This window comes from Chrysemys picta, chromosome 2 (genome assembly GCF_011386835.1).
Source record: "Chrysemys picta bellii isolate R12L10 chromosome 2, ASM1138683v2, whole genome shotgun sequence".
Lineage (NCBI taxonomy): Eukaryota > Metazoa > Chordata > Testudines > Emydidae > Chrysemys > Chrysemys picta.
Window position 1 is genome coordinate 14,309,178 of NC_088792.1, and position 13,810 is coordinate 14,322,987.

Genomic DNA, 13,810 nt, shown 5'->3' on the forward strand with positions numbered 1-13,810 from the left:
ATCACAGTCCTCTTTATAACAGCCCTTAACATAGCTGAAGACTATCAGGTCCCTTCTCAGTTTTCGTTTCTCAAGACTCAACACGGCCAGTTTTTTAACATTTCCTCATGGGTCAAGTTTTCTAAACCTTTTATGATTTTTGTTGCTCGCCTCGGTCTCTCTCCAGTTTGTCCACATCTTGTGCTCATAGCTCTTCCATACTTATATAGTTTATCATGGCCTCCTTGTATTTTTATACTGTAACAATCTTCCTACACAACTCTATCAGTTTTGTGACTAGTAGAGATTTTCTTATGATCTTTAAGAAACAGAAAAAGACTATAGTACCAAATATTTCGATAGATTTTTTCTGTAAGATCATAGTATAAAATTGTACCACAGTCCACAATATCCTTTTCCTTAATCTATTTCCAGTCATGTGGAACTTCCTTTCTACTGGCAGATAATGAAGCCTAATCTGCAACCATTAATGCCTGAAGAAACTGGGGACCTTGCAAAGGTCAAGTACCACCTAGATGTAGAGTCAGCTTTCTCTCTAAATCCTAACCTTGGAATTCTGCAGCCCCACACTGATCACGAGTTTATTCTCACTTATGCGCCACAGGAGGTACGTGTCAAGATTTCTTATTTCCTATAAATTCCAGCTGTGTATTTTTATGCAAGTCATAAAAGCCTTGCAGTAGAGCTTTTTGAATTAAGTTTAATCAATTGTTGTGATGCTGTGACACACAATATTAAAAATCTACGGCGTTATTAAAGAAAAATATGTTTTGGTTGCAAAATATTGAACCTGATTCTGATCTCAATTTTATACTGATTCAGCTCTATTAACTTCATCTGAGATGCTCCGGATTTACAGTGGTATCAGAGCAGAATTGGCTTAGTGTATTTAAAAAGACTTGATCAAAACAGATTACAGGGTTCAGAGTTAGGGGTACTCCGATACTATAGTGATTAGGATCGCATAACTGCCTAAACAGGAGTGGAATTTATTGTGGTTTAAGAAAGATCTTAATACAGGTTAATAGAAAACTGAATTAATAATATTTCATTAGTGAAAACATTAAATGACACATATTACATTATTCAGATTACTGGTATTTATAAATAAGTGAGCTCTTTGTAACACATTACAGTATTAAGGTCCAACTGTATGTCATTCCTTCACACTATTAGCATAAAAGAGGAGCCATCTTCAAGTTTAGTACTGCCAACAGGTACAACAGTGCTTCTTTTTCAAGCAGTTTGGGGTTTGATGACCTCTGAATTTTTATATTAGTGGGATAGATAGACAAATACTTCAGCTGTTAAGGCATTAAAGTAATTTTATTTTTGATTTAGGGAAATCTTGCAGATATTTGTCTACAGTATGTAATATACCAGGGCAAATGATAAGATATGTTAAGGAAAAAGTCTGAATTACAGTAGAATCTCAGAGTTACGATCACCAAAGTTACGAACTGACCGGTCAACCACACACACCTCATTTGGAACCAGAAGTATGCAATCAGGCAGCAGCAGAAACAAAAAAACAAAACAAAAAAAGCAAATACTGTACAGTACTGTGTTAAATGTAAACTACTAAAAAATAAAGGGAAAGTTTAAAAAAAAAGATTTGACAAGGTAAGGAAACTGTTTCTGTGCTTGTTTCATTTACATTAAGATGGTTAAAAGCAGCATTTTTCTTCTGCATAGTAAAGTTTCAAAGCTGTATTAAGTCAATGTTCGGTTGTAAACTTTTGAAAGAACAACCATAATGTTTTGTTCAGAGTTACGAACATTTCAGAATTACGAACAACCTCCATTCCCGAGGTGTTTGTAACTCTGAGATTCTACTGTAATGAGTATTTTTCTTGTAACCATGCAATATAGTTGTAGTCCTTTACCTTTTAATTATAGATTATTTTGCATCCATTTTTCCCCATTTTAAATGTTCTTGATTTTGGGGGAGGGGTGATGAATACCTCAGCATAACTGATTTATGTTGTGTCCTCTTTCATATAGCTGAAAGATTATCACAGTGTGATTCAAATTGTACTGAGGGACATCCCAGAGCCACCTAGGTAAGCTGAAAAGCAATAGTGACATGCAACAGACATATAATAATGTAACTAAATTATTAGCGTTAAGTTTATTGGTGGTTGTTTATTTCTCTAGTGATTGTAATGCTTGTGAAAGGTCCTGGATTGCCAATGCTAAATAATTTATCCACAGAATAGATAGTAGCACAGACAGCATCATTGCAAGTTTTTCCACATGCTTTAATACTTCCCAGAGGGACCACCTATGTGGGCAAGAGGTAATTCAGTCTCCAGGCCCATTCATTCCGTGGCCTTTCTGCCGAGACTATCAACAAGTTTGCCAGTTATTGCCAATTGTCATAGTGGTCTTTGTGGTATGGATACCTGCCACTAGAAATTGAACTGGGATGACTAAACTCATTTCATATAGACCAGTGAACAGCACCAGATGTTTACAGTTTTCATGCACCAACCAGGACTGAATTCAGACTTACAGCCAAGAGGTTTTAACTGCCATTGCCATCTCTGTATTTATTCAGACTCCTTACTTTATTGATTAATCACTTCAGGATTGCATATTACATTATTTCTTGCTAATGATTTAGTAAACAACAAGCCAAGTTTGAACTTTCTAGCTTCACCCTTTTCTGAATTATCTATTTGCAAAGATGCCCATCAGAATATATGGGGAAGAACAATTATATTTTCCACATTTGCATAATTCAAAAAAAGATCAGCCAAAAAATATTCATTGCCAGGGTTGAGGCCTATCATGGAAAACTTCCTTTCAAACACAGTTTGTTTGAGAAGATTAGGAGCAATTGCAAAAAAGGCCTGTTATGGGAATTGGCAGTCGTAAAGTTTAGCTGTAGTGCTCACGCATCAATAACACTCTGTATTTGTACTGCACTTTTCATCAGTGGAGCTCAAAGTGCTCTACAAACATTAATTCTCACAACATCTTTGTAAGGAAGGTAATGTTGTTATCATGAGTATTAGCTGAGGCACAAACGGTTAAGGTCCAAAATTCCACAAGTGGCCTGTAATTTTAGGTGCTTTAATTATAAGTATTCAGTTTTAGACACCTGATGTTCAGAGGTGGTGAGCACCTTCAACTTCAGCTGAAGTCAGTGGGCGCTAGGAGTGCTCAATACTCCCAGTGTCCTACTCTAACCACTAGATACCCTGGGTCTGATTCGCCTCTCATTTAGGGTTACCATACGTCCGGATTTTCCCGGACATGTCCGGCTTTTGGGGGCTCAAATCCCCGTCCGGGGGGAAATCCCCAAAAGCCGGGCATGTCCGGGAAAATCGGGAGGCTCGGCCGGGGCCTCTTTGTCCGGGGCCGGGGGCATGGTGCAGGGGGCCGGGCTGGGCGCGGGGCCGGGAGCCGGGGGGCGTGGTGCCGGTCCGGGCCCGCGGAGCCGGGTCGGGGAGCCGGGCCGGGCCCGCGGAGCCGGGCCGGGGTCGGGGTGTGCGCCGGGCCCGCGGGGCTGGGAGCCGGGGGGTGCGCCGGGCCGGGAGCCCGGGTCGGGGAGCCGGGGAGTGCGCCGGGGTCGGGGAGCCGGGGAGGGGGCCGGGGTCGGGGAGCCGGGGCCGGGAGCCGGGGAGTGCGGCGGGGTCGGGGAGCTGGGGGGTGCGCCGGGGTCGGGGAGCCGGGCTGGGAGCCGGGGTCGGGGAGCCGGGGCGTGCGCCGGGGCCGGGGAGCCGGGGCGTGCGCCGGGGTCGGGGAGCCGGGGCCGGGGAGCCGGGGCGTGCGCCGGGGCCGGGGAGCCGGGGAGTGCGCCGGGGTCGGGGAGCCGGGGGGTGCGCCGGGGTCGGGGAGCCGGGGTCGGGGAGCCGGGGAGTGCGCCGGGGTCGGGGAGCCGGGCTGGGAGCCGGGGTCGGGGAGCCGGGGAGTGTGCCGGGGTCGGGGAGCTGGGCTGGGAGCCGGGGTCGGGGAGCCGGGGCGTGCGCCGGGGTCGGGGAGCCGGGGAGTGCGCCGGGGTCCGGGAGCCGGGGTCGGGGAGCCGGGGGGTGCGCCGGGCCGGGAGCCGGGGTCGGGGAGCAGGGGGGTGCGCCGGGCCCGCGGGGCTGGGAGCCGGGGGGTGGTCGGTCGGGGCCGGCACCCCAGGGCCCGAGCCGACCCAGGCTGGAGCCGTGGGGGGACCAGCCTGGGCCGCGCCTCCTCCCCCTCCCCCCCCTTACCTGCTTCAGGCTTCCCGCGAATTAAATGTTCGCGGGAAGCAGGGGAGGGGGCGGAGACTTTGGGAGGGGGCGGAGTTGGGGCGGGGGCGTGGGCGGGGCTGGGGGCGGGGGCGGGTCCCCGGGGAGTGTCCTCCATTTGGAGGCACAAAATATGGTAACCCTACTCTCATTCCAGTTTTACTTCATGGCTTTAATAAAGTTACAGCTGATTCACACCAGTGTAAGTTAAAGGCAAATCAACTCCCTATATCACACTAGATTAGATCAGATCATATATAAATGCAAAGTCTGCTCAGTAATTCTGATGATTTCCTCACACAGCTCAGAAAAGCAGGTGATGCTAGTAAATTCAGAATCCAAAACAGATGATGTGATTGCACTGGAAATAGAAGTTAAAGGTTCAACAGAACCATTTCAACTCCTTTTGGAACCATATGTCATTATCATCCCCGGAGAAAACTTTATTGGCGTAAATGTAAAAAAAGCATTTAAGGTTTGTTTGCTTCTAACTTTATATTGTCGTTCAATGCATGTAACTAGGCACAATGGATGTTACTGGAGCACATATATTGCTATATTCTAACATTAGCTTTGGATATCCTCACTTTTCTGGGTTTAACTTTAACTCTCAATGTTGCTTTAAACTCTTGGGTTTTATGTTTTTTGTTTGTTCTTGGTTTATTTTAGGGTAGGTGCTCGGGTACTATGGTGATACAGGCCACACAAGTAACTAGATAGACCTGTCAGATCCTAAAACTGTTTATAGTTTAGCATGCTTATAGTAGATAGGTTTTGACATGAGTTCACTGTTGAAGATAAAATTGAAACAGTGCAAACACTGAAATACCTTGTTTCTAAGGCAGCACAATTGACAACATATTGGCATTTTACAGACTCCCGTGAAAGCTTAGAGTGCATTACTTAGCTCATTAATTTTTCAATTGTTTAGATGTGGAATAACAGCAAATCATCCATCAAATATACATGGGGAAAAATCAGTGTACGTGATATAGTTGAAGTTGAACCTCATACTGGAGTGTTAGGTAAAGTTTCTGTGCTTTGTAAATAATTATTAGTAGAAATATTTAAATGGTTGAGTTTTACATTAAGAAAGAAATGGTAGAGTGTGATGTTGTTAACATATGTTTGTGAAACAAGGGCCTGATCTAAAGCAGAAGTCCCATTGACTTCTAATGGCTTTGGGGATTTAGCCGTGTGTGTTTGTGTTTTAAAGGGGGGAGGAGGGGAAAGATGATGATTATGAAGAAACTGAATTTTTCTTTTCTAGACGCCAGTGAATTCTGTGAATTTGAATTGAATTTTACTGGAGGCAAACCTGGATATGCCAGCCATAACCTGCACTGTAAAATCGAACACTCTGTGGAGCCAGTTGTGCTGCATGTGGAGGCTGCTTTTAAGGTGACAACAAATACAACGTTTCAGGAGGACGGGCTGGCTGAGGGAGCTGATAATGATGGGCTATAACGATATATGTATATATATAGCCATTCACCTTTTGGGTGTCTGACATTTGGTACTATCTAATGGCTGGTGAGTGGCCTATGTGAAATGAGTTGATGGTCTCAGTCCAATACCTAGAAGAAATCTCTTGTTTCATCACTAGTTAGCACTCTTATTGTAATAGGTGTACATAAACTAGAGGGCTGCACACTTCGCTGCTTCTATAGGCTGAGCTCATTGCACACGTCGGGGCTCCTTGCATTCCTCCATTCCCCACCACAAGGTCCCTTTATGCTACCCTACCTTCCTCCTCTATTTCAGGGACTCCCTGTAACCCATCACCACCTACCCCATGCCAGGGGTTCTGTTTGCACCCTATCCTGTTCCCTCCATTCCAGTGTCTCCCATTCTCTCTCCCCATTACAGAGGCTCTGTATGCCCCTTCATTCCCTGCTCTGCCACATTCCAGAGTATGTGTGTCCTCCATTCCTCCCTCCCCCTATACCAGTCCCCCATTCTCCCCTCGCGATGTCAGGAGCTCTTGTGCTCCCTGTTTCAGGGTTACCCGTGCCATAGGATCTGTGTGTGACGGGTTCTTCCCAGGGTGCCCCCTGGAACTGGGTACCACTGAGCCTCCTGACCCACCAGCCTGGGCTCCCTCTCACACTGTATTGCTGTGACAAGCTACAAAGCCCTCCAGCCTGCACTTTCACCAGCATACAAACAGGTAGGGACACACCCAGCTGCAGTTACAAGCACGCTGTCTGACCAGCCCCTGCATGGGAAGGCTACTCTCAGCTACTCAGGCACGCACCCTATCTGTAGTATAAACCCAAAATTATACCGTCTTACATTGCACAGGGAACTGTACAGCATAAGCTCATAAAATTCGCCCCCTCCCTCAATGGGGAGAGGAATATGCAACAGCTTTTGTTATGCAACAGCCCCTGAGTTGTGATTCCCACACACTTCACTCCAACTCATTGGTTTAGATAAAGCAAAAACAAGTTTATTAACTACAAAAGATTAGATTTTAAGTGATTGTAAGTGATAGCAAACAGATCAAATCAGATTACCTAGCAAATAAACAAACCACAAACTAAATTTAATATATTAAATGGATTAGATATGAATAGCAGATTCTCACCCTAACAAATGATACAAGCAGGCTGCAGTTTAAGGGGTAAGCTGCACTTTCCTTACAGCTTGGAATCCCCAGGTGTTTCATTGACAGGCTAAAAATCCCTTTAGCCTGGGTCCAGCACTTCTCCCAGTTCAGTCTTTATTCCTCAGGTCTTTTCAGGCGTCGTTTTGTGTGGGGAGCAAAGAACACCAGATGATGTCACTACTGCCTTATATAGCTTTTGCATATGGTGGGAACCCTTTGTTCCCAAAGCTTGGTTCCCAAACCGGTCTGTAGAAAAATACTGACATCCCAAGATGGAGTCTAGAAACATGTGGTCTCATCACGTGTCCTTGTACAGTCGTAGCAGCCATCGCTCACAGCCTGTTTGGAACGTTCACAGGAAGGCTCACCAGGTGGGGGATAAGCTTCTCCTAAGGCCTATTGTTTTTTCCTAATGGCCCGTTGCTCTGAATTGGCCCTTCCAATGTATCCAAAAATGATACATGCATACAAATAGGATAATCTTGTTCAGCAAATCTTAACCTTTCCAATGACATCTCACATAACCCGTCTTGCATAAAATGCATCATCATTGGGCCATAATCATATAATAATATCACTGTGAAGAATATGGGTGCAGTGTCACACTGTGTATTTGTGTACTTTCCCCTGTCTTCTCATGCCAGTACCTCCGTATCCTTCCCCCCATGCCAAGATCCCTGCATTCTTCTCCCCTCCCCATGCTAGGGGCTGTGTGTATGCCCCCCATTCCCTCCCACCATTCTTATTTCTTTTCTTTCTGTCTGTAAGATAAGTCATTCAGCATTTTACACTGTATTGGGACAATAAGCAGAACTGAAAGGGGAGGTATTGGTATGCTGGAAGGTGTTAATGGTTGCCATCAACCAGTTCTTCCATCTGTCTTTGAGACAATTACAGAGGTGGCTAAAGCTGCTGTTCCGCTAACCAGATGCCAGGGGCTTCATGTGTCCCCCTTTTCCTTCTTCCAATTTTCACCAGAGTCAATAGGTTTCTGCCCATTGCTGCATAAAACATTTCTGAGCATTTTGGAATTGATTAGATGTTATTGTGTTTCATACACACAAACAGATAAATGCCATCAAGTTGAGTGTAAACCAAATGTATATGCCTCTGTCTATGCAAGCAGCCAAACTCTTTTCAACCTTGTTCTGAGGGAACAGAGACAGGACCCAGGGTTGAGACTCTTATGAATAATTATTAATTTTTCTAGGGTGTAGGCAGTGCGCTGAGATAGTCCTAGAGTTGAAGTACAAGGCTAGATTTTCAAGGGGATAAAGTTTTTAAAGGGCCTGCCTCCTTTTTGTACCTACAGTTTGTACCCCTCAAATAAACGGTGAAGAGAAATCCGAGTAATCCAGTTTATGCCCACAATTAGATAGGTAGAGCACATTTGAGTTTTGGGTGCAGTTTGTGCCTGCAGTTCATTTTTGCAGGTCCAGATTTTGTGGTTGCAAATTGCTGCTACAGACAGGTAGGCTGGGCCTTCTAGAAGTCTGGCCCACAGTGTAGGGAAGATACAGGTTAAGGCAGTATGGCCAGGCTTCCTCAGCTGCTCCCTGTGCTGTATATGTTCTTTGCAGAAAGGGCCTAATCAAAAACCCACTGAAGTAAATGGAAAGACTCCCATTGACTTTAGTGGGCTTTGGATCAGGCCCCAAAAGAGGATTTCAGTCTAGGGTTATCAGAAGCCTTTTCAGGAATACTAAATTCACATAAAAGTACTGACATGAATGTGACACTTTGGGGGGTTCACCCAGAGAGTAATGATTCTGTTACCACCTGTCCTGTAACCCTAAGTGCTTCTGTACTGTGCACTTTTGGCTGAGAGCCCTGACACCAGCAGCATGCTCACTGCACAATGGCCTCAGCCTGGTTACTCCTTGCAGGATAACACCAAGAGCTCTTCCAGTCCCAGGTCTCCCCAAAACAGTCTTACCTGCAGTATCCAGTACCTCTCACTGCACACTGACAGAGGTTATTAAGTTTGCTGCCTCCAAAGAGACAGAACACGCATCATCCTGTTAGTTTAGCTGAGAACTTCACCCTTCAGATTAATACACAGCACTGAGATGGATTGTTTATTAAAAAGAACATATTTAAATGATAATAATTAAGAATAGAAGACACAGATATGGTTACAAATGAAACAAAACACACTTTCTAGTGACTAAAACTTAACTTCAGCAAGTTACAATTTTGTCTAAGCAGGTTTCTCACCAATAGTCATTTCCAGCTACTCTTGGTTTGCAGGCCAAGAGGATCCACTCTTCATGAGTTCAAAAGGTGTGGCTTCCCCTTTGTCTGCCAGGTGATGAATGCCAAACTGGCATTCTCTTTCTGCTTATATTTACCAAAGTCTACTGTCACTCTTTCAAGAGCCAGGAAGGCTGCATCATAATCATTAAGTTGTCTCCCCACCTCCCGTGCATTTAGCTTGATGGCTTTGTTTATCTTATATGTGGATGTAATCTTCATTGTCTTCTGAGGTATTACCTGGCTCAATTTACACTGGAGACACAGGAAGAGGCTAAACACATTCCTTTGTCTAGGACAGGACAGGCTTATGCACTGTTTGCAAAACCCCTTTTAAGAACATATTTCCGGCACACATTTATAATTCTTTATACACCACCTGTACATTCTTCATTCAGTAATATTAATGACCAGCATGTCATTGGTTTGCATACCTTACATGACACCTTTTAGATACAGATTATGCCAACAGTGTTTGGGGGGGGAATGTGTTTGTTTCAGGCTGGAGGTGAGTTATGGTAATGGGTGCCCTCTGCCAGTTAGCACTGAGGGACTCCCGGGCCACAATGAAATCTCAGTGTAGTGAGATGTATTAATCAGAAGAAGGATATTTTCTTGGTGATTTTATGATCTCTTCTGTATTAGAAACTGAACCTTTGCTTTCTGTTCTAAGTTAATGTAAACACAAATCTTAGCTAATTTATGCTTTTTAATCAGGCAATTTCGGTATTGATATCCATTTTAATATATATTTCTTGGTGTCCTAGGGTCCAGCTCTCTCTATCGATGTTCCATCACTCCATTTAGGCTTGATTAAATTGGGACAAAATGTGTTAAGTACCTTTGAGATTCAAAACCTAAGTCAATTGCCAGCATGGTGGAGAATGCAAGAAAGTCAAGCTTGCTTAGCTGAAAGGAACGAAGATGTAAGTCATTCCAAGAGGTTCTTTATAAGAGTGGTTATATAGTTCTGTACAACTCTGCCCAGAGCCAGCTACACTATCTTCTTTATCATTTGTGTCTCAGTTCTCGGGGCACTAAATTTCATCCCCGAAATCAGAAAAGTAATTTTCAGTTTTCTTATGATGATGAACAAACTGATTTTTGCACATCAAGAAAGTACAGCACAAGTTTTATTAAGTGCAATAATGTTTAGCCATTTTTCTTTGTTTCTATTTATAATGTGCCTAGCACAGATTCCCTGCTGGCCTAATTCTGTGATATGCTGAGCATGTTCTCAGGGGTAGTGAATGACCTCAACTTCCATTGCTGTTAATAGGAGCCTCCTGGGAGGATATCAGCACCTTGCAAGATTGGGCATTATGGTTATTAAACAATACATTTGAAAAAGTGCAAATTTGTAACAAAAACAACTATAAAACTTTATGCCCAACAGAATACCAAAAATATTGTTTATGATCACCTAGAATGTTATCTGTCAAATATATTCCTTCCATATTCTTGACCCCCATTGTTTGTCTAGGAAATCTGTCTTCTTAGATCAGGGGTTCTCAAACTGGGGGTCGGGACCCCTCAGGGGGTCATAAGGTTATTACATGGGGAGGTCGCGAGCTGTCAGCCTCCACCCCAAACCCCGCTTTTCCTCCAGCATTTATAATGGTGTTAAATATATTAAAAAGTGTTTTTAATGTATGGGGGGGGGTTGCACTCAGAGACTTGCTATGTGAAAGGAGTCACCAGTACAAAAGTTTGAGAACCACTATCTTAGATGGTATCTATTGGCCAAGAACTGGCTTAGACATGGTTTAAAATGATGGTCACGCTAATGTTCTTGTATACCTGTCTCCAGTGCCAGATTTATCTGCCCTGCTCCACAGAATATTTTTGGCACTGTTAATCTTGGTACATTCATAGCTCCCTGTTTATAACAGCTATTATGAACAGGAAGGTGTATCTCTGCCACCCTCACTGAAAACCAGATTTGGTCCCATGTTCTTTCAAGGGAAAGATCTGCTGGACATAGTGATTCATGCCATTGTCATACTCTGCCTGGGATACATATTAAATCTCTTTGGAGCTTGATGCTGGAAATTTGTTAAGCAAGTTGGTCCTTTGTAATCTGAGTTGGCTGCCCATGAGTTTCTGGATTAAGATGATGATTAAGATTGTCTTTGACCTATAAAGGCCTGGAACTTACTTATTTGAAAGATCATGTCTCTCTTCATACTATACAGTTGCAGTTAAAGTCAGCAGAAGCAAGATGGAGGTTTCGTGGTTTAAAAGAGCAGGGCCGGCTCCAGGCACCAGCCGAGCAAGCTTGTGGTTGGGGTGGCAGATTCCAAGGGGCGGCGTTCCATCTAACCCTTTTTTTTTTTTTTGCGCTTCACCGCTTTGGCTGCCCTTGCAGGTTTTTTCTTTTTTCTTTTTGGTTTGCTGCTCCCGCCGCCCTGTAGGGGGCGGAGGATGGGAGTGCCCTGCAGCAAGCCAGGCAGGGCAGCCTGCGTCCTTCCTTGCCTGCCGACCGGAGCGGCACGGAGCCCTCCCAGCAGGCGGCGCAGCGGGAGGGGCCGCGTGGCAAGCACCCCGCTTAACGAAGCCCTGGCCGCCCCCTTCTCTCTCTCCCCCCCAGCTAGCCGGGGTGCGCACTCTGCTGCCCGGGGTCTGCAGGGCCAGGAGTCCCCCTGCACCCATGCTCCCGCCGCCCCGCAGGTATTTTTTTTTGTTTGTTTTTTCTTTCCTTCGCCGCTCCGGCTGGCCGGCCAGTTTGTTTTCCCCCCTCCCTTTCGCCGCTCTGGCCGAGCGGTTTGTGTCCCCCCCCCCCCTTTGCTGCTCCGGCCGGTTTGTTCTCCCCCTCCCTCCCCCTTTCGCCGCTCCAGCTGGCTGGTTTGTTCCCCGCCGCCGCTCCAGCAGGGGGCAGGTTTGTTTCCCTCCACCACCACTTCTGGTGCTCCGGCCAGCTGGTTTATTCCCCCGCCCCTTTGCTGCTCCGGCCAGCCGGTTTGTTCTCCCCCCCGCCCCCCTTCGCCGCTCGGGCCAGGGGCAGGTTTGTTTTCCTCCTCCACTCCCCCCCTTTGCTGCTCCGGCCGGCCGGGCGTTTTTTGCTTGGGGCAGCAAAAAAGCCAGAGCCGGCCCTGCTGCCAGGGTGTTTCCCAGGAGGGCCTGTTTGCTTTGGAACACTCTCCCCACTTTGGTCTGTAATAGCCAGAATATGTTGACCTTAGAGCATGCTACAAATCCATGATTTTGGGGGTAGGGAGGCTGGTGGCTGAGGGTTGACTCAGAGGAGCATAGGGAGCTATATCAGATATGTGATTATTGCTAGCATATGGTGGGGTTTGTGGCTGGATTTGTCATGCTTTGGGTTTTAAAATAAATGTCTAGAATCTGGGATAGATGCTTTTGATTTTTATATAAAGAATCATTGTAGGTCCATATCTCTAAAACATAAAAGGCAAAATTCTGCCCTTAGAGTTGTTCATGCAATTCCTACTGTAGTCAGTAGAAGTTGGACATGATTGTTGGCCAAAATTTGGTCTAAAGACATTTTGTAAGCACAGCTTTCTTAGACAGAATGAGTCAGTCTAGCAGAACTAAAAGAGGGACCCTATCTAGTTAATTAAAAGTTACTTCTTACCTCTGATAGTGGACGATCCACAATGTCATGTGCTATATTCTCATTCTCCTGATTGATATCCTGAGTTCTTCAGTTTGGGTCTTTATCTGCATGATATGCAAAGAGCTTACCAAACTGAGAACTTGGGTTCAGCATTTTACACTGCCTAGCAAGGTTTTGAGTGACATTCACATTTGTTTCTCTATCACCTAGGCATCCCCATTCACGATTCAGCCATCTGATGGAGAATTACCTCCTTTGGGCAAATGCAGTGTGTCAGTTCTGTTCAGGTCCTTGCTATGTCAACGTCTTCAGACAGTATTAGAGCTAGATGTCGAAAATGGAGAAGGAAGGTGAGGAAAAAATGGAAGTTTTCCTCTAAGCCATGTTTTAGTTTTGATATTTTTGTCTCCTGAAACACCACGGACAATGATCCACACCCGCAGCACTCAGAATTGTATAATATATCAATAAGCTGCTCAATTGCACATATTGCTAAATTAACACTACCCTCATGCTTCCCAGAATGTCTGTGTAAATTCACTAACTACGCAACAGTAAAACTGGGCCATTTGTGTGTCTGTTTCCAGTCATCTTCCTGTTTTTGTTGAAGTTCAGACCCCCCAAGCATGTCTGATGTCTAGTCACTTGGTGTTCAGTGAAATTTATATTGGAGTTCCAGCACAAGCAACCGTCAAACTCTTTAACCAGACACTGCTGCCAGCAAAATACTTTTGGGAAGAGGTAAGTAACTTTCTAGTGTGACAGTTAGTAGTGACACAAGATAGGAGCTGAGCTCTGTAGTTGCTATCACAATACAAATAATAAAAAATAATAAGATAACTTCTGTGATGTGTCCCATGTGTAATGACCCCTTGATTGGGTCATCAGCAGGAATTAAACCTGGGAACTCTTGCGCTAAGGCAGTGGTACTCGTCCAGGGGTCCGTGAGCCCTTTCAGGGGGGCCACGTGGCCCCACAGCTGAACTCCGGCGCCCCAAGCCGCATGTGAGTCTGAAGCTGGGAGTGGCGTGGGGCTGAAGCTGGTGGCCCCCCACCAAAGCCAGGAGCAGTGCGGGGCAAAAGCTGGCATCCCCCCTCCCCAGCCAAGAGTGGCACGGGGCTATCCCCTGCCTGCACCTTAAG

The 13,810-nt window shown here is 45.4% G+C and overlaps 1 protein-coding gene across 5 annotated transcripts in view; it reads left to right on the forward strand.

The window, feature by feature from the left end:
• DLEC1 (DLEC1 cilia and flagella associated protein) overlaps positions 1 to 13,810 on the forward strand; it is a 58,485-nt gene that overhangs the window by 23,188 nt on the left and 21,487 nt on the right. For all 5 annotated transcript variants that reach the window (XM_042859680.2, XM_005297130.4, XM_005297129.4 and 2 more), the window contains 8 exons: positions 415 to 607; positions 2,005 to 2,063; positions 4,530 to 4,701; positions 5,158 to 5,251; positions 5,497 to 5,627; positions 9,858 to 10,016; positions 12,878 to 13,017; positions 13,255 to 13,408. In XM_042859680.2, the coding sequence (XP_042715614.2) occupies positions 415 to 607; positions 2,005 to 2,063; positions 4,530 to 4,701; positions 5,158 to 5,251; positions 5,497 to 5,627; positions 9,858 to 10,016; positions 12,878 to 13,017; positions 13,255 to 13,408 (1,102 nt within the window). The remainder of the gene's footprint in view (positions 1 to 414; positions 608 to 2,004; positions 2,064 to 4,529; positions 4,702 to 5,157; positions 5,252 to 5,496; positions 5,628 to 9,857; positions 10,017 to 12,877; positions 13,018 to 13,254; positions 13,409 to 13,810) is intronic.